General features: G+C 37.5%; 3 protein-coding genes across 12 annotated transcripts; 1 reads left to right on the forward strand and 2 right to left on the reverse strand.

Annotated features, from left to right (window-relative positions):
- The first annotated feature begins 5,950 nt into the window (after positions 1–5,950).
- LOC143259804 (uncharacterized) lies at positions 5,951–17,949 on the forward strand. Of its 2 annotated transcripts, XM_076523427.1 has the most exons (5): positions 5,951–6,047; positions 6,348–6,440; positions 13,171–13,197; positions 15,091–15,263; positions 16,897–17,949. In XM_076523427.1, exons 1-5 carry the CDS (start codon positions 5,966–5,968, stop codon positions 17,164–17,166), a joined length of 645 nt encoding a protein of 214 aa, XP_076379542.1. In that variant the 5' UTR covers positions 5,951–5,965; the 3' UTR covers positions 17,167–17,949. The 2 variants fall into 2 exon arrangements, with proteins under 2 accessions (XP_076379542.1, XP_076379544.1); XM_076523429.1 differs by lacking the exon at positions 13,171–13,197.
- A 528-nt stretch (positions 17,950–18,477) lies between these two features.
- Positions 18,478–20,834, reverse strand: LOC117221459 (DNA polymerase alpha catalytic subunit-like). 2 transcript variants are annotated; one of them, XM_076523431.1, is made up of 5 exons: positions 19,933–20,834; positions 19,467–19,844; positions 19,206–19,394; positions 19,058–19,133; positions 18,478–18,983 (listed from the first exon to the last, which is right to left on the reverse strand). In XM_076523431.1, the coding sequence occupies exons 2-3, from the start codon at positions 19,833–19,835 to the stop codon at positions 19,278–19,280; spliced, it is 486 nt and encodes a 161-aa protein (XP_076379546.1). In that variant the 5' UTR covers positions 19,836–19,844; positions 19,933–20,834; the 3' UTR covers positions 18,478–18,983; positions 19,058–19,133; positions 19,206–19,277. The 2 variants fall into 2 exon arrangements, 1 of the variants encoding a protein (XP_076379546.1); XR_013033800.1 differs by having other exon boundaries at positions 19,206–19,719; positions 19,933–20,832.
- Positions 20,835–21,566: 732 nt separating this feature from the next.
- On the reverse strand, positions 21,567–26,770 carry LOC117221457 (Poly(A) specific ribonuclease subunit PAN3). 8 transcript variants are annotated; one of them, XM_076523323.1, is made up of 11 exons: positions 26,462–26,770; positions 26,222–26,390; positions 25,904–25,995; positions 24,862–25,113; positions 24,394–24,657; positions 23,946–24,321; positions 23,740–23,856; positions 23,267–23,506; positions 22,896–23,178; positions 22,456–22,810; positions 21,567–22,191 (listed from the first exon to the last, which is right to left on the reverse strand). In XM_076523323.1, the coding sequence occupies exons 4-11, from the start codon at positions 24,937–24,939 to the stop codon at positions 22,075–22,077; spliced, it is 1,830 nt and encodes a 609-aa protein (XP_076379438.1). In that variant the 5' UTR covers positions 24,940–25,113; positions 25,904–25,995; positions 26,222–26,390; positions 26,462–26,770; the 3' UTR covers positions 21,567–22,074. The 8 variants fall into 8 exon arrangements, with proteins under 8 accessions (XP_076379438.1, XP_076379444.1, XP_076379452.1 ...); XM_076523329.1 differs by lacking the exon at positions 26,222–26,390 and having other exon boundaries at positions 26,541–26,770; XM_076523337.1 differs by lacking the exons at positions 25,904–25,995; positions 26,222–26,390 and having other exon boundaries at positions 26,541–26,770.
- Between the last annotated feature and the right edge of the window lie 12 nt (positions 26,771–26,782).

The raw sequence follows: 26,782 nt of genomic DNA on the forward strand, positions 1-26,782 counted from the left end.
TCATTCGTCAGTTTTTCGAATTTATTATTATTATTTATTATACTATTATTATTATATTATATATTATCTAAAATATAATATATAATATATATATATTATATTATTATTATTATACCTCTTACAAACCTGTCTTTCTCTTTTGTTCCTCGTGCAACAACAATATGACTTTTTTAATTACCAAAAATTGAATAATCATGAATGATCAGATGATCATCGCAATCCGAGGCTGTTAAGCCTAAAATGAACTTCAGAACCTCTAATTTGCAGAATACAAAAGTGTATATTAATAATAAATGATAATATATAATAATAAATATAATAATAATATAATAAATATAATGTAACAAATATAATAATAAATAATAATATTTTCCATGGTAAATTTTAATTTTTCCGGTTCGCTTTCATTAATTAAATGACTTTGATATTGTAGGAATTTTAACCTGGATAACATTACATTATTCTATTTAAATGTCAAGTGCACAATTACCATTTTTCGAATAGCTACAATGCTCGTTGGAGTCTTTCGTAGATCGGACATTATTTCCTGTCGAAGACTCGATTTTCAAATGAAAAATGTTCTATGCGCGATATCGGGTCTCGAACAACCCCAACAACGGTGCAAAGGTCAAGAGTCGCGTTGCATCCTTGTAGTTTGCATCATAATTGCGTGTCGCGCGTCTTATAGCGACTACCGGTGTAATATACGGACAAAGAGCGTGTTATTAGAGCGCGATGAGGGATTACATTGTCGCAGGAGGCAGGGACGAGTGGTTTAATCCTTCTTTACGGCGGATATGCCGGCGACGGAGCATTTCGGCTTGTCCTACGCTTGTTCTTGTAATTAATGGACGATACGCTGCGACTTTTACCAGTCAAACGCGCCAGTTATTATTATCTGGTTTCTTAGTCTCCAAGAAAATTCTTCCACCTGCCGTTATTATTCGCTTTTCCGTTTTTATAGAAAATTATTTTATATAAAATATAAAATTATTATAATATTAAATTAATTATATTATATATAATAATTAATATTATAATATTAAAATATAAAATTATTTTATAGAAAATTATCGCACCTGTCATTTTTATTTATGTTTTCTTTCACATCACAGCATTTTACTACATTATGTATTTTTATATTAATAAATTCAAGCTTGACTCTTTTACAATGCAATACATAGGGCAAATTTACCGATTACTTTATTTTAATGTTTATCCTAATTTATCAGGAAATGTTCCGTATAACAGACAAAATTAGTGGCCCCTAAAACCTAATGATAAGAAATATTAAAAAAGAAAATATTAAGAAAATAAATAAGAAGATATGAAACAATAAAATCGATTTAATTTTTACGTGTTACTGCAGACGAAAAAGGGTTCTGTATACCGATTACATATTGTGATTAGAATTCTTTTATTTGTTACATTTTAAATAAATAAAACTCTTATTAATTTGTGAACTATAGTATAATATATTATATTTCATTTTTAATACTATTATCGAATATCTAAATAACTAAATGCGTGCTTTTAATAAATATTTAATTAGATAATATATTTACTATCTCTAGTTCGGACTCATCTTAAATTAGGAGCGCTGTGAACTTCTTTTTCTTTTTGAATTCTTCTTCGTTTTCATTTTTAAAACTCCATTCATTCGAGTTTTTCTTTTTATTTTCGACAACAATGAGTGACAACATGTTTTGCTTCGAGAATACCGGGAACACGAGAATACATTCTCATTGAATCGTAGAGCTAATAATAATTTATAGATAACTATTTATCGAGAGCTAATCATTTATTCTCACGTATTTTAATTCTATTTTCAAAAACGCAGTAAAGCGCGTAGTCCCACAGTATTAGGTTCACGTATCTTACCAATTACCTTAACCGCTTTCCTAAATAAAAAAAAGCCCGATACGAAAATTTGCTTGCCAAGAAGAAAATTGATGTTCGGGTCACCTTCGACCCGGTCACCGCAGACTACATCCACCGGCCGTTAAAGAAAAGACGTTCTCCACGTTCCGGGAGTGAAATATTATACGTTCGACGCTAATCGATAGCGGCGCGAGATATCTGTTCTCACTCGAGAAATCGACGGTGTGCTTTCTAGAAATTACGTAGCAGCGAGCGGAATATTCGAGTGACGTTATCTCGCAATTAGTATCGTGCAGAGGGCGGCAGGTGAGAGAGAGGCGTCCGCTTTTCCGCCGCCAGGAAACATCTGCCCGCGATCCTCGCGCGCTCTTACCGAGATACTATTATATATTATATGTGGTATCATGGTCGGGCTCGATTGCCTTCTCAATATGTAACGCCTATAATAATTAATAATTCAGCAGCTCGGCATTAAGATCCGAATCTTCCTGAATAATTTTGTCGACCGAGCGGGCGCACGGTGGTGTCCACGGCGATTCCGTGTATCCGATATGTGATATCCCCCGATAGATCCCGGAAACGTGGCGCTGTAAAATATGGCGGATTATTAACCGTTCTCGTAATCGGTTATTTTCGCACATTTGTATAATCGTGTGTAGTGTGCTCGGCAAATTGAGCTTGTTAATTTACGTCCGCTCCGTTGAACCGGACTGCGTCTGTTCATCAGCTATGGACTTAAATAACGTGCTTCGGTCAACTACGTATTCACATTTAACACTTTACCGACCGGTAGCGGTTCGAGAATCCTATGCCCTTCTCACCGGCCACTCAGCCGCATATCGTCCGAGACACCGGCATTATTATTTTAACCGACACATTATTTGTAAAAATCTGCTTCTGCTCGTTACTTTCGAGAAGAATGGCGTTTCTATGGTTGGATCCGTGGACCAATAGTCGTAGAGAACGTCCTTCTTTACTTGTCCCGTTAGAACTGTCAGGCCCAAAAATTTCTTCATTTCAGATACCGCGGTGTCTGTCCATTTTTTCGTTTTTGATATAAATCTATATTTTTCTATGGCTCGATAATGATATCTATTAGATTCCCTCACCAAGTGCTCGATCAGGTCATTTCCAATGAATAAATTGACAATATCCATTACACTTTCAGGGGAACTTGGCATAATTTTTACGCCGGGGCTGCCTTCGAAAAGTTCCAAAATTATAGTCTTGTCGTTCGTCGACCATGTACCACTGCTGTCTTCAACGTTATTATTTGTATCATCGTCTTCCGAATCATTGTATATCAGTGGTAATACAGAACGTCGCTTTCGAATCATTACATTACTGCTATCACTTTCGTCGTCGGTACCACTTGCCGAAGAGCAGCGAAGACAATCTGACAGATCGTCGAGATAAAACTCACCAACGCTATCCTTTTCATTCGTCGCGAAGGCTAAATTTTTATGAACTGTATAAAAATATGGTTGCTTTCGGAGCAAAGCAACGAGTATCAGAATACAAAATAAGAAATGCTTGCTGCTCGCTACTTGCCAGTCTAACCTAATCGAATCTAACGGAAAATAAAAAGGTCGATTAATCGACTGCCGGTCGGTAAAGTGTTAAGCGAATGTTTTTCGTGTACACGATGGCTAATAATTTTCGCATGACTGAAAATCAATTTTGTTCTCGTGAATCCGCCAATCTGTTCTACTTTCTATAGAAAGCATATTTTTATACGATATCCACATGATATATTTTTATGATATATTTATACGAAATTTTATAATATATTTTCATACGATATCTAATATAATATGTTTCTATCCTATGCGCGATATTATGAGAAAAAGTAGGGGGTGATGTTCGATGATTATTTTTGTAACAGTTTCTCAAACGTTCAGCAAACTGTTGCAATTCCAATTTTGGGGGTTGCTGCAACCCTATCGACATGGAAACTAACGATTGACAGAAAAAGAGCACGAGTCAAATATTTGCGCACAATTTACATTTCAATTTTTCTTTACGTTTCGCAATGTCTCGTTGTAAATAACCAATGAATAAATCGCAGATATTATTCATTTCTGACAAAAAATCAACGAAACAAATACAGAACCGTCTTCGCAGCAACGACGTTCGAAGAAAACAAGATTACGGAAAAAATTATGTAAAGATATGAAATTCATCGAATTTCTGATCGTTGTGCAGTTCGCAAGAAAACAATTTTACGAGGGTTGTTGTCATTCCGACGAAGTGATTTCCGCGGGAACGCCGAGAAAACGTCGGAGAAAATCCTGGTGAAAATCGGTAACGTTCAGTTCCTCGTCGCCGGGGATCCGCGCGCAATGGCCGGATGAAAGTCGGAAAGTTCATACGCTTGTCGATCTATCGCACGCGAGGTTCGTTTTTGCGGGATCGCGTTTCAATCTTGCCCGAGCACGCACACACTCGGTCCCCCGGCGATAATATTGTTGTCGCGGAAACGCGAATTCGCACGCTCCGAGTGATATTCATAATGGGCCGGCATTAATTCCTCATTGTCCCCGCGGGGACCGCGCCGACGCGACGCTTTTTTTTCTTCATCTCTTTCTCTTTGCCTCGCTCCCGTCGTCCCGCAAGCCTTCCGCCGGTCTCTTTCGTGGAACAGAAAAAGCGAGCGAGCGAGCGGAGACACGATAAGACGCCGATCGGGTGATTTATTCGCGGATTGGCGCCTTTTTTCCGTGCTCGTTGTTCGGAGAGCTCCCCATGCTACGATCGGAGCCGTTATTGTTGATCCGGGCTGCGTGGGAACGAGGAGGGAGCGAATCGCGATCTGCGATTAGTAATAATTAGACTGTGAACCTTTATGCAAATTGGCTTTTTAAGCTGCTTGGTATCGCGTGAATTTTTATGCTGTTTTCTGTTTCGTTCGGGAAAACAGATCATTATTGGCGGATTATTCTGTTGTACAGTTTCTATCTCATACGATTGTTACTATTGGGTTGTCCGGAAAGTTCGTGCCGATTTTACATAGCCAAGCTTCACAGTATGATCGTGGATGGTTGATTTTGATTTATTTAGCATTCCTGCTAATTTACGTAATGTTGAGCGTGGGTTATTCTCGATTTCTGTTCTAATCGTATCTTCGTCTGTGGTGGACGACCTACCTGGGCGTTCTTGATCTTCGAGGTCGAAATTTCCAGCTTTAAACCGAGCAAACCACTTCCGCACAGTTCTTTCGGCTACAGCATCCTCGCCACAAACAGCGCATATCTTATTTGCCGCTTGTGTGGCATTTTTGCCCTTTCGGAAAAAGAAAAGCATTAAATGTCTATAATGCGCTTTATTTGCCACCATATTCTAAGGCGTACAAAACTGATAAAAATTAACGAATCGTAACCAAACTTTTTCCAAATATGGCTGAAGTTATCTCTTTTAGAATATGTACACATGTCATTTGTTTTCAATAATTGTGATATATTACCTACCGAAAATCGGCACGAACTTTCCGGACAACCCAATATTTCGATACGGTTTCATTACTTAGAACTCAATAGCGCGCGTTCCGTTGCAAGTAGATCGCGGATCTTTATACAAACCGAATATTTTGTACATTTGAGCCGTTTATTTTGATAGTGGCATAAGTCACTTTACCGTAATGAAAAGTGGTGATTTTTTTAATGTTTCTACGAAATTATTTATACCGAGAAAAATATCGGTATCCTGAGATAACAGATACAAGTAAATCTTCTCGAAAGTTAGCATCCATATTTTTAAACGTGTTAAAACGCAAACCCTTAAATATTAATAATGCTGAAAAAATTACGTCAAAAAACGGTCAACGGTTTTTCGCATTATTATTCAAATAATATTGCAATCTCTATTTGTATAATTTATTGGTATAAAAAATGCAAAATTATTCGAATAAATAGATAGAATAATTTGTTGAATAATTGTTATTCGAATATAATATTCGACTAAAAAGAATTCGTTCGAATAATTATTTTAGATAAATATTTATATATCCGTAACAGTTCGAATAATGTCCAACTCTGTTTATATCTCGAAATATATCGATTCAGACAGAAGTCTGAATAACTATTGAATGTTGCAGGGATACACGCCGCTGCACATCGCGATGCAATTCGATCACGAGAACGTTTTCAACCTTCTAGTCCAAGTATACGGTGAGTCAAATGTTTAATTTAGCGCAAGTGTGTTAATTATTAAACAAATATATATAAATATTTATTTAGTATATATAGTATATTTTATTTATATATATATATATTTTTAGTATATTTATAGTATATTTTTATTTAGTATATATAGTATATATAATATTTATTTATTTTAGTTTATATAAATATAAACTATTGGCAAAATTAAATGTGTAGCATTACATGCAGTTCTCGAAAGTAGGCGTCGCAAAGAGAATTTGTAGCGATAGTTTTACTGAACATGTATTCTGCCATGAAACTGTGTAGGTGCAAATCAGGATATTCGCGACTACAGTGGAAAGAAAGCGAGACAATATCTGGTCTCGCAAGAGGCCGCCGTCAGTCAGGACACCTTCCGCAGTAAGTACTATACCATTCTCGTTTCACCTACGATTTTAATCTAAAGTAATCGATGGACCACGTTCTTGAGATTCAGTTCAAATTTTGTCAAACCATTCCCATTTCATTCAATATTCTAGGTCCAATTCAAAATGAAACCACAATTCCTCCAGGTTTTCGTTCCGAAAAATTAGGAATTCATTTTCTAATCAATGATTTATCGACATATATATATTCTCGTTATTATATTTTTCTATTTAAAACATACTATTTATCGGCAGACTGCAGACAAATGCAAACTCAAAATTTTGCAAGCAAATTCGGAGGAACTAAGCTTTTAACACTAAATTTACAAAATTGTAAATTCGCTATCATGATAAATGGTAGTATAAATCTCTATTCCCAAGTAGATATTACGATGAAAATCGCGAAGAATTTAAATAAATTAAATTTATCATTTTTATAAACGACACGTATCGATCGCTTTTGTTTCTCGGTAAATTTAGTGTTAAACGATATTCGCTAATCGGCAATGCGTCCTAACTTACTTCAGTGTAAACAAGATTTGATTTCACTTCCTCTTGAATAATTGTTGGAATCAGCAAATGCATAAATAAATATCCACGGTCTAGCGATTTTATCAATTGAGCGGCTGTAAAACTGTTTACACAAGAAAGAGTCGTAAATAATCGGCATAAAAGTTTCTCAACGTTTGCGCAATTTGATCGGAGAGCGCGAATTACATTTCGTCGCTGTATTTATAATACCTCCTTCGCCATTCAGCGGTAGGGAGAAGTTACAGAAGAGAATCATTGTCTCCCCGTTATCGTTGGCGCGATCGCGTCGTTCCATTAATTTTCACATTAATCGCGAGCCTGAGAAAAACGCGGCGGTCTACGGACGTGCATTTAAACGACCGAACAATAGCTTTGTCGCCGAACGCTCACAATTATAGTTGTGTAACGTTAAAAGGCGAACATTCGAGCGGGGGAAAGTCTCTGTTCCCGCATGATCTCGTCGAATAAAACAGGCATTCTCGCCTCTTTCGATCGTACCTTTTTCCAAAATAACGCCTTTCTTTTCTGCTAAATGACGAAACAAATTTCGATTTCTTTTTCGATGTTTTCTCTTCTTTATATTATTCTTCTATATATTATATATTATATTATTATCATATTATATTATATTGTTATATATTATATAATAATATAATAATATAATATAATATATATATTATATTATATTGTTATATATTATATAATAATATAATAATATAATATAATATATATATTATATATTATATATTATATTATTATTATATTATATATTATTCTTCTATATATTACATTTATTTCAAATATAAGATCTGAAACTATTATTGGTAGATCGCACAAAATTGCGACATAAAAGCTGTTGTACCGCATGGATCGATGAAGTTTCACAGCATCGCTTTCGAACGACAACGCGACCAACGATTCCATAAATTCCATTGAATAATTCAGAAAGAACTTTGTTATTCTGTCGATAATAAATTCAGGCATATCGAATAGGGACTGATCATCGATGCAAATAGAGTCTCTTTCCGATCTAGAAAATACTTCGAACTTGTATGATTTAGAATCGTCGATGGTGCGGGAAAAGAAGATATTCTCGCTTAATTGAATACCGGTCGGCTGAAAAAGTGCGCAACAATCGACTCGATAAATTTAAATCGGTGATAGAAGCCGAGTGGTCGTGTAGAATCGATGCTGAATCGGCACGATAAAGCAATTATAAGTTACGATCCCAGATATACCGCAGTTTGCACCGCTTTCATGCGCTTGGCTCTGGTTCGGCCTCCATCTTGTTCGCTTATTTTCACTGTCGGCTCTCTTTCGCTCGCGTGCATGTTCCGGTCGTTCGTCTCGACGATGTACGCTTGCTGTTGTCCTTTGCCTCCCATTTTCCTCGCTTCCCTACCCGTGCTCTTGTCAGAATACAAACGCAAATTAAAGACAAAAGCGCCGATAAATAATTCGTCGAAACTGCTCGATGATTTCCATCGATATTACGATAATTGGAACATTTCTGATTCGAATCGAATTTATATTCATCGTTTTCATTTCAGACGAAGTGAATTTCGTTCAGATTTCATGGAAACGAACGACATCCGTATTTAGCAAATTACAGCGGTGTACATGATCAGAGACTCGATGTAATTTTTCTCTTATATTACCGAGATCCGAACGAAAACTTAACAAAAAACATCGTATCTGTACGTTTCTAGTTTATATTATTTCTAATGTAGAAATATACGAATATGATATTTTATTAGGTTCTCGTTTATATATCGCTACAAATGTAGATGTTAATTCGAGTCGATAATTATTCACACCCCGGTATGTTCGAAAATTGTATAGCGAGTCCTAACATCATATCGTAGATCGCAAAGATAATACTGTGTAATTAGCGAGCTCGAAGAATCTTTCCTTAGTTCCCCGATCATTAACCAGTTAGCTGCGGCGATGACGAGTATACTCGTCAAACATAGAATAAGAGTTAAAATATTGGATCGAAAAGACGGTTTTATTTTATGAAATTAACTTAATTAATTATTAAATTAATTATTAAATTATTACCAATATTTACTTGTTCGCTTAACATTAACATATACTACATACATGATAAACGAAAAACGCAGAAAAAATCAAATACTTGTAAAAGTTAAAAATTTAAATTGCTGCCGTAAAGTGGTATTCGGCAAAGCAAGGAAAACAAGGAAAGGTTATTTTTATAACAATGTAAACACCTTCGCGTGTAAGATCGGCCTGAAAATATTCTAAACATCTTGAAATTTGAGAATATGTTTTTGTTTTCACTGAAATTACAATTTAAATAGCCAATGGTTACTATTTTTTACGCGCGACGAGTATACTCGTCGCGACACAAAATACCGCCGCTTCTCCATGACGAGTATACTCGTAAAACACATCTAACTGGTTAAACACGGAGATGTTTCAACAAAAAAAACGTTAAAAATTAGCAGAGACCAAGATCCTTGTCTTACTATCCCCAACGCCTCTCATTTCGTCTTGTCTTCCAACTCGTCCCGATCGTTCCAAATTCTCGCAAGATCTTGCGCGGCCTCGATCATCGTATCGCTAGATCCTCTGAATGCGCGTCAGCATGCACCGGCGACGCTTGATCCTCCTAGGATAGGTAGCGAGCAAGGTGTCCAAGGTGTTCAAGGTGTGGAACGACGAATCATGGTTGATATTATATAGCGAGGATGGATTATGGTTACGGGTGGTGAAATGGATAAAATGGTTCCCCCATCTCTGTCCTCTTCTGTTCTCTCTCTGGTGAGTATCGGGCCTCTGGAAGTATTCTTTTGTTGTAGGGATTACTGCTGCCGCTACGCACAGGCAAGTTCAGAAGCACACCTCTGCTAAAGTAGTAAAGCGCTTGTGTCGCAAGATTAAAGTAGCCGCACCTTAAAAACGTAACGTATGACTGTCACTTTCGTCGACGCTGACGTGAGTATTCCATGGAGAATCCGCGGGTCCATCTTCACCGGTTCTTTGGCACCGCGGCGGCCATTTTGTTGTCGACGGGTTGTTGCACAAATTATGACGGATTTTTCAACGAGAATTCGTTCTACAGCGAAGAGATTACTTGCACGGAGATCGGACGTGGAATCGTGTGTTAGAAAGATTCGAAACAATGTTATTAAACGGTCTAGGATCTCCAATTCTTTGTTAATCATTTTTAAGCGACGATAGACTCTGGAACATATTTTCTTAGTGGAAATGTATATCTGTATCTCGAAGTGAAGAAAATAATTTATTGGAATCTATGTTTTAAAGTAAGCGTACCAGGGTCTTCGTATTTGGATGTTTACAAACGAAAAATTTGCGTAATAATTAATTTTAAATAATATACATACAATTGAATCGTGAATGCGAGAAATTTCAATATTTTTAAGTAGCTTTACGAATTAATGTATCAACGTCTGTGCATTTTCGATACGACAAGCTCTTTTATTGCTTATTAAAATTGTTCATTTTAATATCGATGTATGCTCTGGTCGTCGATCGTCGAGAATATCGTTTTTTAAAACAAAAGCTTGCAAAATCCGTCCGCAACAAACCCGTTATTTATTCCGATCGATTCACGCACCACAGTGGACCCGTTCATTCCCGAAGTTCCGAAGAGAATTTTTGTAATTCTTGTACTTGTAATCGCTTGATCAACACTAAATTTCGCGAACCAGTGCTCTTGTGACGTTCTCTGTGATCGCGTCAAACTGTATCGATATTGTGATCGCGAATAAGAATTTTGATCGTTCAGCTACATGCGTGCCCCGTGCTTAAACTGCTAACGGAGAAAACGATTTTATCAAGAAGAAAGTAACGACTGTTCATTCGAACGCAGAGTTTTAACTGTCGTTGTAACTGGAATACGGCTGCGAGACATACGCGAGAAAAAGATTCTTCTTTCATTCGAATAAACGTTCTGAGCAAATTTTAAACGGACTCGAAGTGGCAGTAGTACTTAAAGACTTTAGCCCCCTAGCACCGTAGATGATGCGAGCTAACCCTTAGCCGGCGATGCGAACTATCGTTCTTCTTGATTTATTATTTACTATAAAACGATCTGAATTTAATCAGTAGTTTTCGCACTTTGTCTCTCGTAATAATTGAAATCTTAAATTGTGGAATATTTTCATTGGCTTTAATAAATAGTTGAGCAAACGATGGTAGAAATATTGGGTTGGCAACTAAGTAATTGTCAATTTGTTCAATGAAATAAAAAATTCTTTTTTACTTGGAACGAAGTTTAATCTGTAATGTATTTTCCATTTTGTTCGATGACCTTTTTGCCATCTCTCCGACAACTTGAAAACTCCACGCTCGTAGAAAGTCTGATCCTTTTCGGCCAAAAACTGAGTTAAGTGAGATTTTACAGCGTCGTCGTCATTCAAAGTTTTACCACGAAGGGAGTTGTCCAGGGATCGAAATAAGTGGCAATCCGATTGCGCGAGATCAGGGCTATATGGTGGGTGTAACATCGATTCCCAAGCAATATCCACCAATTTTTGCCGAGTGGACAAAGACGTGTGCGGCCTAGCATTGTCCTGCTGGAAAATGACACCTTTACGATCGACCAATTCTGCTCGCTTTTCCTTGACCGCTGCATTCAATCTGTCCAGTTGCCAACATTCGCGGATAATAAAAAATAACATAATAATAATTTTATAATATAACATTTACGGATATCATAAAAATGGGAGCGAGAGACATCTATAACTGAAATCGGCGATTACTTAGTTGCCAACCCAATAGAATATAAGGTGTAATAAGAGAACGAAAAAATTGATTTTATAATTAAAGTAAGAATCCAGGATTTAAGAAACTGAAGATGTATTCCAATTTGAATATTTTCTACGGTAAACTTTCTGAATTCTGTTTTCTATGAGATAACGTGCTTCTCGACACGCAATCAATAAAATTGGAATACATAATCGGAAAAAAGAAACTGGAATGTAGAAATTATTTCGCATCGCCACCCAATAATTCTTAGTGTTCTCTCTGTTATCACTGTTACACGATAATAAAGCATGTACACGTGAGCATGAGAAACGCATAATCAGCACCGACCACATTCCCTGATCCCTAATGATTCGCTGTGGCTCGATAGAACGAGCTTCTATCGAAAACCCTGATTAACACACCCGACTATATCCTATCTATATTTATTTAAAACAAACGTAGCCTAATATTCTACACCGATGTATGCATTATTCTTCTCGAGCAGTCGACTCTCGTTGAAGATTCGAAGTTTCGCAGACATTCGATCCGATAACAAACAACCTTTTTTTTAACCAGATTAACAATCCTGATCGAATTATATTCGTCCAGTCGACGAATCTAACGTTTTCCCGATCTGCGAACAGATCGATGCCTGATAATTGTTTTATTATATCAATGATTTGATCGGTCTCTGTTGAGCAGCGTTAAAAAAATAGTCGCTTGACCGTTTATCAAGTTAACTTTCAAATAAATAGACTGTACATCTTAATGCGCTTAAAAATTCATTAAATTATAATCACAGATAATTTTACGCTTGTAAGAAATTGTCTCAATCGTTTCCAATTGTTTTTTCAATTGTTTTTTCAAATCAATCATTCCTGTTTCAATTTTTTTAGTAATAATGCCAGAACAGGAGGATCTGCAGAAAGGTTTACAGTCTATCAACAAACCGTTTATTTTGAAAGTGGCATAAGTCACTTTGTTTTTAAGTCGATATATTCAAGGGTTTGCGTCTTAACACGTTTAAAAATATGGACGCTAACTTTCGAGAAGATTTACTTGTATTTGTTATCTCGGGATACTGATATTTTTCTCGGTATAAATAATTTCGTTTAAACATTAAAAAATCATCACTTTCCATTACGGTAAAGTGACTTATGCCACTTTCAAAATAAACGGCTCAACTCTGTCTTATATTACAAGCGCTGCAGAAATTCGGTAGTTGCGCTGCTCAGCACCGATCACAGAAACTCTTTTTCCACCCGTTATTAACCGAAAGCGACGCTTGCGATACAACGCAACTACAGTCGCTCTAACACAACAGTAACCTAACCAGAATGACTAATCCGTTTTCATCTTAACCTTGACGATTCTAAGCGACTCTCACGATTATCTCCTGCGACGCCCGCGCGCTGCGGATCCACCGAGACAGTCTCAAATGATTTTTTATTTTATTTCAGAAATAAAAGCAAGGAAAAAGCATGCAGGTAAGAAGTAATTCGCATGAAGCGTCTCTAGCTAATGACAATGGAGCTGTACATGTAATATGCATGCTCGGTGGAGTTAGTATATGACCGCGGAAAAGTCGTCTTCCCGCGTGCGATTCGGAAATCTAGACTTTTCGAATTTTCTTTTGTACAGATATTCTGTGCGATTCGAATCGAACAGATACTTTTTTTTAAATAATCTAAAGTTCCGATCGAGTATTGTTTTTGAACTTTCAAGGGAAGACCGTTCTATTCCAATTAGAATTGTTCTGCATAGGATTTGATTACACCTAAAGCAAAATCTTTTTTATTATATATATTTTATATAAATATATATTTATATATATATTTATTATAAATTATATATATTTATATTATATATATTTATTATATATTATATATATTATATATATTTATATTATATATATATATATCTATATATATATATATTTCCCCTGCCGTTCTAGTCATTATTATTTATTCACTAATCCATATATCTAACAGAAACTAATTAAATTCTAGCTAGGACCTAATCCAGTCTAATTCGAACCACACCTGGCCTGGAATTAATTGTACCTATTTTAAGTAACACGTAACATTCGCTTCTACTTCGTCCGCGTTAGATCGATCTTAAGACCTTAACAATACCTGAAACATCTATTTCCTTTTTTTATCGTCTACGTATCTTCGATATTTCAACATCCCCAGAACCACTTCCGGCCTCTTAGATTAGACGCATGCGATCGATCACCTTCGAAACAACAAAAGTAATGCTCGGGAAGCAAAGATTTCCGGAGATCGCAACATGCAACGTTGCAGATCACAGATGCAATATTGCAGAACACTGGCGAGCTACCGACATGTTTAAATAAACTTTCATAAAGAAACACCCTGCACTAGAAAATATTAACATTTCACTCGTGGCTGGTTAACGGTCAAAAAATGTAATAGCTAAACTTTTTTTAAAACGTATAATACATTTAAAGTTTTGACCGGCGAGGATCTTTTAAATAATGAAAGATGTTTTTCCCCGGGTAATTGAATTATATATCAAAAACTTGAATGATGAGAAAAACGGATAATATATCTAGATTCTTATGGCCAAAGTGTTTTGAAATTAATTCGATTATGGAATTCTTTGCGCTGACGGAGTAAATAACCTTCTCTCAGACCGATGACCTTGACAAGATATTAACCCTTTCGATACGAGCGCCGGATATATCCGGCATCCATCCGATGACCAATATGGACGAGTGCCGAATACATCTGGCATCCACGTAAGCCATATTTCTGACATATTAGAAACTATTCTAATAACCGTTCGAGTCCCAAGCAGCGCTATCACGCTGTTCGGCATTTTTCGACCGTGTTTTCTGAATAATCCCTGGGTCTCAAACGGATAAAAAGTCTTTTCTTACAAGGATTCCGAAAAAACAGCTACAGGTATAATTGTCGTTTGATCTGAATCGATTTAAAAAATTTCAGGTCACATTTTTCTTCGAAACTTCTTCATAGATTTGAACATATTGTAGGCCCTTTACAGAATGTTTACAGGAAACAAAAGATTTAGAAACGGATTAAGCACAATCATTGCTTAACGCTTAAGAAAATCTTCGTACAAAAGTGGACCGACCCTGCGTTATGCGCGCATTTTCGGCGCGGCACCCCGTACAGTGGGAGTGTCACGGCGGACAACGCGCTCGCACCGAAAGGGTTAATCTCTCGCGCGACGAGGTAGGGAGAGCAGCTCGCCACCGTTCTCCCAAGTTCTCGATCTCCGGAAATCGGAAATCGGTCGGCCAAGGACGACCAAGGACGAACAGAGACCTGGCATCAGGGTTCGCGTTCGCGAGCAACGCGTAATACTAACACGATCGTTGATTCACCACGCAGAGAAAGATCTTGGTTTCCTGCGTATTGGCTCGCTGAACGAGCGCGTGAAACGCACGACGGAAGCGTTCAGCCAGTTCCTGGGTGTGGCGACTAGCAGCAGTGCCAGCAGCAACAACAGCAGCAACAACCACGAGAAGATACACAAGAGCTGGGGCTCGGCGGATAATGTGCAGGTACACGGGCGGACGGACGGGCCCCCCTTTCCGTCGAGAAATTGCCGGCGAGACGCGCGCTCCGAGAGGGGCCGCACCGCTTTTGACCCTCTATAATTATTCAACCCCTGGACGCGGCCCCGGCTCCGCCGATTATGCGACGAATACGCGAACTCGTTTTTAATATTAACGCGCGCGCTTTCCTCGGCGCTGAAGGATGCGCGGAAATTACCGGGCACGGGTCCTCCTCGACCTTCGTCCGAACAGGATACTTCGTCGCACGATTTTAATCGAAAATCGTTACTTAGCGTCCAGAGATGATTACGTTGGATCGCGGTCGCCGCACGGTGCACTTTCGCGAGACGCGGGCTGCCGGGGAAGCTGACCGGGAGCTAAATCGCTCGGGGATCTCGCGGAAGACGTTCGATCTCGAGGTTCGGCCAGAAAATTCGTTTTACTCGGCTTTCGTGAATTTTCTAGTAACTATTCCGTGCGATGGTAAAAAGGTGGCTCCGATCCGTCCGATTTCTTGCTCGTAAATTCGTCGGCATTCACCCCTTGCTGTACCTTGACTATGCCCGATTCATGATGCAGACTTTTAATAATAACCCGACGAGTACGAATATTATTATAGGTACGAATCAGATTCGGTTCTCTTGTCGCGAATGTTTAAACATCCGAAATAAACGTCTAAATAAACGTCGACATGAAATGAACAGAAATCTTCTTTCGCTTCTAAGAGATGATTGCAATTGAAATAGTTCGAATGGATGTAACTGCGAAGATAATGGTACGGCAAGGGTTTAACGTTTCGGTTAACAAAGGATCGAATGGAAAGTTCATCCTACTTTGGGTTTAAGTTGACGAACGAATAATTTTTACAAATTTTATCGAGCTTCTTGGAAATATTTTTATAACCATTTTACATCGAATATCTTGGAGCAAGTGTCTTCGAAGTTTTTCACTATCGAAGCGAAGTTAATCGAACATGACATGAAAAATAAAAATCCGTTCTCAAAATATGATTCAATGACTTCGACTAAGTTGAGTCGGAGTTTTCCAGAAATTTGATCCTTTACGAAATGGTGAAGCTTTGAAAAGACGTAAAAATCGCCAAAAGATTGTATTAAGAAACCTCCAAGCTTAACCTTTTAGGCACGACGCGCCACTATAGTGGCTTTCGCGGATGTCATCTCTCTGGACGACGCGCCACTATAGTGGCTTACTATACTATACTATACTACTTACTATACTATACTTACTATACTATATTACTATACTACTTACTATACTATATTACTATACTACTTACTATACTATACTACTTACCACTATAGTAGCTCACTCGATCGTCGTTCGAATCAAATAATCGTCTTCATATGCATTGTTTCACACTTCTTTTGTCTTCGCATCGATTTACAATATACAGACTTATCTTAACAATATAACTGCTAACAATATAACTATATCTTAACAATATACAGACAGAATATACAGACACTCTGTACAGTACATATCAGACTCTGCCGTACAGAGAAATAGCCTCGCGCAGAATTCAGCCGTGCCTAAAAGGTTAAGTGAAATTACCATAAACGTTGCCCGATGGGGATTGCTAGAACCGAAGAATCGAAAATAACTTTGACTGTTTCTTCAGTTGGACCAGAAGATGATGCCACCCCCGAAGTACGCAGCCATCAAGAAGAGGAGGAGTCGAAGGGCACAGGATTTTGGATCGTCGCGGGATCACACAGCCAGCCAACCCAGCACACCTTTGCTACAGGGCAAAGTGTCCCGATCGAGTCAACATCGACGACCAACGTCCACCACTGTCGTCGCTACCACCAGATCGCAACATAACAATGATTCCGATTCCGATACCGCCTGTGGCTTCGATTCCACGTGGCGAGGATCGGCGCAGTTGTAAACAAGTTATTTATTTCTTCGTGAACAGCACAGAGGCTTTATCCGATCAGGATGTATACGAGAGCGGTCGATCCTCTTTACCGCCAGTGTCGAATGTAAATATTTGGACGGAAACGCGAATATAAAATGAAGATTGCGTTAAATTATAGACATCTTCGATCCATAAAATGTGCAGTCTACGTATCGATACACCGCAAAATCTTTGTATCCACTATGCATTTGAAAATGTAGGAAAAGTCATTTGTTTATCAAAACTAACCCTATCGCAGACTGCAACTATTAAGTACGGTGATCGTGAATGGAAAGAGGGTTGAAGCACATGCGATTTTCGAAATCGACCAGATCGATCGAGCTTTTCGAATTGTTGATATTACTCTTTACCGTTTTTTATCGATGTTCGCACAATAATTTTTAATCGCCAAATTGTCAAAGAAACGATATTTTTCTACGTTGCTGTTGTACTGTAGCTTTTGTATAAGTGCCTTATTTAACAGTCCGTTGCGTCGTCGCAACGATTTGCGTTCACCGGTGTCACTTTGTTGAAAGCAACCGAACACGTCTTGCCCGGTTGGCTCAACAAATAAAATTACGATATTTCTATACAGGTACTGTGCACAATTATTTTGTAAAATATTTTACGATGGACGCGTAAACTTTAATACAACCAACGAACAATCTTGTCTGTGTTGATAATGGATGTACTGACTTTTACAACGTAGATTTTCTAAGTGAAATGTATAAACGATGGTATCGAGTAAGAATAAATGATTAATTAATTGTCCAATATGTATGTCCTTCGATCCCCTAAATGAAACTAAACGGCTATTTCTTCTATAGCATTTGCCGCGCTAATAATGCATGTGCAAAACTTTTTCGCTGTAAATTTGATAGATGAATTGTTTACAAATTCTCTTCGTTCTATAAATATTAATCGCGAAAAATACAAGCTTGAATTTTAATGGTGCCGACCGCCATCTACACAGAAGCTACGGGAACTTTTTCAACTAAGAACTTACATATTCTTCGAATAGATGACACGATGTGTTCATTCTGTATAAAATTGGGCTCCAGAACACAAACGTCCTATGGGAGTACATCTGACACCCAATCTATTTTCACAGACGAGATATGGGAGTAAATTTGACACCCTTGCCATTTCTGTATCACGGTCATCGTTACCGATATTTGAGAAATCGAATCTTCTTAGCCAGAATAGAGTATTCTGTATACCTCATTTGCATTACGACACTCTTTATCATTTGGAAAGTACAAATTCATTGGGCGCAATATTCAAACGATGAAAGTGCAAATATATATTGAAGTTTTATTTATTTAATATATTTGAATTTGTGATTTATTTGAACATTGCGTTTTATATCGTGTCAAGTTAAAAATTTCATAAAGTATTGGGATATTTGTAATTTTCAAATTGGGTTTCCATATTTATTATTCATATTTCGTGCGGCGAGAATAGTAATGGTGTTCTTGCACCACATTTTTACGTGAATCGTTAACGGCAATCGTGTTAACAAAATATACAACTAAATAGATGATTTTTTATGTCACATATCTGTAAAACCAAAAATAAACAAACAATTCTGCATATCGATTGAACTTATCAAATCTCATCATCTGATTCATAATGTATCTCCTGAATAGGTGAATCTCGACCTCTTGATTTGTGTGGTAAATATACCGTTTGGAATAACGTGTCCAAGTTTACAAAATAAAATGAACTTCGTTCCAATACCCTTTCTATTTCTCCTTTTAAACGATTGTATGCTGTTCTCATACCTTCTGGATATTGAGTTAGTAAGTCTGAAAGCACATAAATGGCACTTTTTACGTTCCTTTCAAGGAGTTTTAATTATTCATTTTTCTTGAATACATACCTTCGTACTTTGATCGACTAGCGTCAAATAGATAACGATAAAAACACAGTTATTTGTAAAGTTCTACTTCTGAATACTAAAAAATTAAGACTATATTATAGCTTTTAATATACCGGATAAAACGAAATAAGTATAATTTCAAGTTTACCTCTCTATCTGGAGAGTGAAAGAAAATTTTCTCTGAAATTCGTGATGTATTAATACCGCAACCATGACTATTTCATTCTCTCGAGATTCCAAATTCGATGATGTTCGTACATTTAAAGTCATGATTGTTAATGGTGGTGAAGCTGGAGGCTCTGAACAAACATATGTTTTCCATCTTCGCACAAGTCACCTGTTATGTTATACAATTTGTTGAGCTTTAGAACTTAACGATAGATCAAATCAAGAGATTAAATTATTATACCTTTATTTTAATCCAACAAATTTCTAAACGACTTGGTAATGGATGTTTCACATCTAACCAACAGGGTCCTTTAATATTTCTTTCTATTATAAATACTTCTAAAGCATTCACTGTAGTCCCAAAGACACGCTTTATCGATGATCCAGAATAATTGGAAGGCATAGCTGGATACCATGCTGGATATCTGACTTCTAAATATTCAGACACTAATGGAGTATCTTCTTGTTCAAAAGCATAATGTTTTGTAACTGTACTGCAATGAAATTCTTTTATTCCTGATTTCTTTGCAAACTCATTAAATTCTTCATAAACATCTTTCATTGAATTCAATTTTGGTTTATCAAACAAGCTTGATAAATATTTGATCATACATGCACTCTGGGAAGAAAATATATTCTTCGAGGAATATTTGCAACTTGTATATGGCAAGGACACTATGTATTCGTAGACGGTACATAGACCTTACCAAATTAAGTTCCAGGTTTTTTGTACGGATCTTCGTATGCGTTCCACCAATAAAATCTCAACACTTCTTCTTTATTTGCATTAGTTATAAGCAGTAAAGGCAAATCTGTAGTATCTACCGTAACTTCAACATTTTTCGTTTGCGTTGAAAATTCAGTGTCCAATATTTTGCTGAAGTCTATAGATTCAGCATCTTGATTTGTACATTTATTTTCGTAATTATAAGACATGGCCAAAATTTCCCAAATATTTTATTATAGATTTAATAAGTGGATATTATGCCCACTAACATATCACGATAAAATTACACAAAAGAGGTATTTTAAAATACCTATGTAGTAGAAACATATTAACACGGATTATCGAAAAACTGAAATTGTGTAAACACAGCTATGATTCTTAAGAGACTGAAAAATTACAACAATAATAAAAAATATCATCAAACTTGGTTTCAAATTTTACTTTCAAGCTACTGAACAACTCTGATACATAACGAAAGAACTTTTGAACTAAAATTCAATATGGCTGCCATCTGCATGCGTATCAGGTAGACCATGTGCCGATGCTCGTTTCATGCGCATGCGTTTCATAAATAGACGGCTTGACGTTGACAGTCGTACATTGCTGCAGAACACGTGCATTCATCAGAAATGCAGCTTTACAGATAAACTTATTACTATATATGTGTGTGTATGGATAAGTAATTGTATTTTATTTATTTCGTAACATCGATCAAAAATTTTATGTCAACACTATCAAAGTCAAAGATATTGCTTCGATACCGAACTTAATTAATTGTTAAAAATTCTGTAGTTTATAATAATATAATAACGAGAAATGATGCCTTTTTAGGACATTGGAATAAATATAACAACAGAGCAAGATGTAGTAAATAAAGTGACGAACAAGAGACAGTTGAGAAGATTGGTTTTTTCTTTTTTTTTTGTCCTGCTATATGATTTAATAATACAAAGTGCACATCCTGAGAATATGAAATTTGGTAATCTAGTGTAATTTACACGTATTCAAAGTTATTTAACATATGTATCAAAATGTATTTTATATAGTAAGATTCGGTCTAGTTGCAACGTGGCGATTGGCACTTTTAGATTTATGCGAATACAAAACGTGTATTATACAGGGTGTCTCAAAAATGTCTCGGAATCCGGAACTGGAGGATTCCTCAGATCATTTGAAGCAACTTTCTCCTTAGCGAAAACGCAAGCCGAAAAATTGGCTCGGCCGTCTTGCGTCAGCAGAGCTTGCTTCTTATTGGTTGGCGTTCTTCGTTAATAATCATGGTACGCGTACACGGTTGATACGTGCACGTGGGAGTGATTGTCAAAAGTAACGTAGCGCGGGAGAGTAAATCACGTCGGCGTTAATACAATTAGGCGGAGAACTGGTCAGGCCGGACAGCGGTCGGTCGACGTGTCTTCGACATCGACAGATGTCTGATATGCCTTTTATTTCGACTCGAATGCAGATAGGACACTTCAAGAACCGAATCTACCGATCGGTAACTGGATACAGTGGAACAAGCCGAGCGCCAGATTTAATGAAAGAAGTACAATAGTTTTGGAAGGAGGATTATTCTCTCGATGGTATTTCTGTTGAATAAGAAAACAGCGTCGATTAAGATTGCTTTCAAAAATAAACATTTATTTCAAAATTAATGCTTACAGTTGTATCCTAAAATCTAAGATCTATTCTATACACAGACTGTGTTTAGGTGTTCTTAAGAGACTTCTTAAGACTTCATTGCATTATTAAGTTGTATACACGTTCTGTTCTGTATTCCCTACTTTGTTTCCTTGCGTAGTACGTCAGCAGCAAAATTTCGGCCGGTTGATTTTCTTCAGATTTACACTGGTCACCTTGCACTCTCACACACGTGCACATATGTTACAGTCGAATGGCAGTTACCAGAATACATTCGGTCTGGTATCTCTCTCTCTCTCTCTCTCTCTCTCTTTCTCTCTCTCACTAATGATTCGAATCTCGGACCACGTCTCTCACTGTCCTATGTCTCTTGATAAAGTTTAAAATGGTAGTACCGCTAACTGGTGATATCACATTTATGGTTCGGAGTATGTACTGTCTGGTCGGTTCGATGAGGAAGAAAAAATAACACGACACAGACCTAGACAGTTTCCTTCGCAGATTGTACCAGTTCTCCAAACGAGGTTTCCAAGCATTGCCGTAACTCGGCGTAGCTTACTACCAATACACTTTGTCCATCTCGCGACGTCAAACATATCTAGAAACATAGACAAACAGAGAAATATAGATAAATATCTAGAAATATAGGAATATGGATGATGTATGTGTATAGAAATTATCAGAAAAAGCTACTTTATAATAACGAATATAAACATGCATTTTAATGCAACGACATCCGTTTAATAATATTCACGATTGATTTTTCTACACAATATCAGCTCTTTCGCGAAATAAATGTTGCAAGTAGTATATATATAGAGAGAGATATTGCAAGAGAAAGATAATTTTGAATAAAACATACTTTGTCCTGAGATCCTGAATCCAACTTATTTAAACAATATACAACGTGTGCCATGTCCAGCCATGGTCTTCCATCGGCCAGTACCTGGTGGAACACGTAGTCCCTAAACAATTTGAGCATGTATCGGTCACCCGTTTCTGCCCATGTCGGTTCCATATTAAGCTCGGGTCTTTCGTTGATTGTGGCCAGTTTCACGATCAATTTGAATAACCTGCCGTTCTCGAGCTCTTTGGCAAGCTCATCTTCCATCTCGTCGGATCGCAGTAGAGCGGCGTCCAATTGCGTATAAAATCGGGCTCCGATCATTGGCATGAGATCCGTCACGCTCCTTCGTGTTTGATTGGAAAGTAGATACCTGAACGATTATACATAAAAATTTAGCACACGCGGCAAACAAATCAATTTGTTGATACGAAAAGACTATATTCTGTTATACGAACAATATAAGATTCCGTAAATCCGTGGAATAGGTACGTGCGACGAGTTCGAGAGAGGCTTGCATGTTGTCGCGATGGACGGCAAGGAGGCTGCGACACGCTAAAGCCAACACCAATTTCCCTAGGGCAATTAGATCCTCTTGCTGGTAATGTGGAATTAGCGAGAGTGGTGTGGCAGCGTTCCCGTCGAATGTGACCACGTCTGGTATAGCGGCGCAGCTTAAACGAAGTCTTGTCCGCGACGTGAGCAACACTTTTGTTGGATCTAAACATCTGTACGCCAAACCTGTGAGCAAGATTTCATCGGTTAGTGGTTGAACAGAGAGTATCGAGTCGATCTAAGGGCGGGATAACCACTTTATAGTTGTACAAACCAGCAGCGTGTATAACTCGAACGGCGGCGGTCAGTTGAATTATGTAGCTCCAGATTACACTCTCTGGTAACATACTACTGTGTTGTTGTCTGAGGATCGTGTTCTTCGTGTGACTGTATGGCCGAGGCGCGTTTGGATCCGACGAGAACGGATCCGTGTAGCCATTTAATTCGGTCGCCGAGAAATCCTTGTTCAGTAACGTTTCGGAGCCAGGATGATAGTCGTAGACAAATACCATGGCTGAAATTACGAGAATTATATAAGATTATATAAGAACGCGTAGCATGATTTTTAACTCTGCAACGGGGTACATTGGACGGGGCACACGATTTTCGCAACTACAAAATAATTACAATCGACTTTTATAATTCTGAGCTACACACACGACAATATCTGAACGCATTTTGGGAAAATGTTTCAGAATTTATAGAGAAGACAGTGTGCTTTTGCAGGATCGATGCATTAATACATACAATGATCGCCGAAGGCCTTGGTAGTGAAAACTTCTCTCAACTGTACCAAATTGGTATGCGATAATCGTTTCCACATATCTACCAGCACCATACACTTTGTGTTGGCAAGTCTGAAATCTGAGAAATAAAATGCTTACTTAAATATCGTTCGTCGGAGGCATTTCGTTCGATCGATCGATTTGTGCGAAAAATCTTTGGAAACTTACCGTGTATGCGACGCAAACAGTATCTTGTACCACTTTTGATGCTCGTAGCTTTGTACGTTGAAGTTTGGTACCCAAGCATGGTTGAGGCAGGTTTATGAATCGGTTCTAGCGGACACAATTCATGGTAATTGTCTACCTCGTCTGGTAAGTCGGGGAACTGTGCAATGTCGGGTTGTGCTAACGTTAACGCATTCTTTTGAAGAATGTCCATTCGTAAGCTCTCACTGATAAAGAAACTAGGCGCTGCCTGAGGCGGCGGAGTCGACGGAGCTGACGAGTTATTGGACGATGGAGGTTTCGCTGGTTTCACAGGTTGCAGATGCGAGGGCGTGCCCGGATAGACGTATCCTATCTGACTTGTTCCTGCAGTTCCAATCTGCCGGAAGAAATTTCTCTTAGTTCGCCAAAGATTGGAACAAAAGGTGTATAAAATCAAAGCTCTCCTTACAGTTTCAGTTCCTTCCTCCGTTCCCACAGACTCGCTGGCAGCATTCCCAAGGTAAAAATAAGTCGTACCACCCACATTTTCTTGAGAATGATAAGAATTATTGAAAAGATTCGGAGAGCTGCTGCTGCTGCTGCTGTTATTAAGACACCTTCCTGGTACAAATTCTGGACTAGCAGTTACTTTTTTCTGCGAATCCAAAGAAAGGCCCGCCAAATGTTTTGTAAGTGCGGGGGTATTTAGAACTACTCCTTGACTGTGTCGATTCTATCGAACAAATAATGAGAATACTATAAACAAACGTGTACAGGATTCTTAAATATGGTAAGAAAGCAGCAAAGTTTTAAAGTGGGCAAATTTATGAATAGAAGCACGTCGTAGTTAGTCTTCCATATAAATATATATCAAAAGATGAAAATTTTTACTAAAGTTTGGCTCTCATCGAATAAATTGCAGAAGAACGTAAATTACCATGTAGGTAGCAAGTTTGGACTCTAGTGGAACGCCATTTGTATGAGGATTATACGCAACAAACATTGATGGGTCCATCCCTCCTTCGACCACTGCATTTAGCGCGATCACACCAAATTCGCGCTTTTTCTCTGTTTATTTAGTCCCAGGTAGGAAACTCGATCTTCTAAATCCTGATTAACGATAGTCTCGAATCGCCGCTTCTTAGGTCTCTTATCCTAAGATGTACGACTCGATAACAGTCACCGGAACCTGTAACATATGAAAACAGAAAATTATTTTGAAAACATTATCGATATAATACAATCTAATATTATCAGGGTAAATTTTTCGAAGCAAAATTCAAATAATTGTATATAATTATGCTACATCTAAATAATTAAATGAATATTATAATACTGTACTTAACATTTTCATGTAAAAAAATAACTAAGAACATGGATAATGTAAATGTTTATACAAATTATGAAGATGAACTATCGCGCCGTATCGGAAAAAAATAAAAAAAAGAAAGTAAAACTTCGGTAGAATGTACCGCTTATTCTGCGGGAAGAGACGAATACAACGTCTATGTACTACGACTATGCGACTCTCTAAATACAGAGAATAAGAGAAACCGTAGAAGTTGAATGAAATTTCAGCAGTGGCGGGCCGCGGTTCGGTGGAAAAACTAAGTAAAGAAACTAAGCAGAACGAAAAGAAAAGTCACAAGCAAGCTAGTGGAATGGCACGCTATAGCAATGGCAGCTGATTTTGACAATACAGCCACAAAAGACGCACAAGACATAACCTTGGCTGCAGGTTACTGTAAACCGAGTAGCGCATTTATATGAAACCTAAGTTGTTTCAATTTTTGTAATATCTGGTACATCTTTGACACCTTGCATTCGGAACATTCCATCCATTAGATTTCTGCCCTTGATTAGGTTATTTAGCTATTTTTCACTATATCGAAAAACGAGCCTTGAGCTCGTTGAAGTCAAAAGCCCGTTCACCAAGTATTTATAGTGGCATACGTAGACTAAGCTACTGTTCTACACACCTTGTCAATTCATGAAGTCTTGATTTCATTCGTTTTTCAGCAGTCTTGATCGCAACATATTGTATTCATCGAATGGCGATTCGTGATAATCACTGTGCATATGTATTTATGAATTATCGAAAAATAAGGGAGAAAGAGAGTGAATAATAGAAGGAGCGAGTGAAAGAGACAGAGCTATATTGTACGAATTTATTTATTATAAAATGTCGATATTACCAAAAACTGAAACATTTTTAATGGGAAACAAAAGAAAAAGAAAATATCATTTTCAGTATTTCGTATCCATATACATATACATATACATGTATATTAACTTACCTGTTCGATCTCCAAATGTTTCTCACTAAATCTTAACAAGGCAGTATCAACATTTGGAATAGATAATTTCAGACAAAAGGTCTTTGCTCCAGAGATTGAAATGATTGCTTGCACGCGTGCTATTTATCATTAAAAAGCTTTCGACAACGAGATTAAGCATATTGCATCCCTTTAATGATACAGAGAAAAATCAAGATTTCTCATATGATTGACTTAGTGCTAGGATGGAGATCTACTTACTAAGCAAACAATAAATGTATTCTAAGCAGATACTATCATTACAAACGAAATTGCGATTGGTATGTTTACATGACAGTACCTAAAAACGTTTTTCTTTTCATCCACTTTACATTTTTCATTTTTTCTCCATAAGAGGTATCACACAATCACTCTTATCTTATAAGTGAGAGAAAACACGATTAGGTGTGCAACAATAACGATACGCGTACGAGATGTACGCCGCGTTAACATAACCGTTTACGCTGTCACTGATGTCGCGTCGGTGATACGGCGCCAAAATTCCGATCGCCAGGATACACTCCCGATACAGCACGGTGATTG

The sequence above is a fragment of the Megalopta genalis genome, chromosome 1 (genome assembly GCF_051020955.1).
Source record: "Megalopta genalis isolate 19385.01 chromosome 1, iyMegGena1_principal, whole genome shotgun sequence".
NCBI lineage: Eukaryota > Metazoa > Arthropoda > Insecta > Hymenoptera > Halictidae > Megalopta > Megalopta genalis.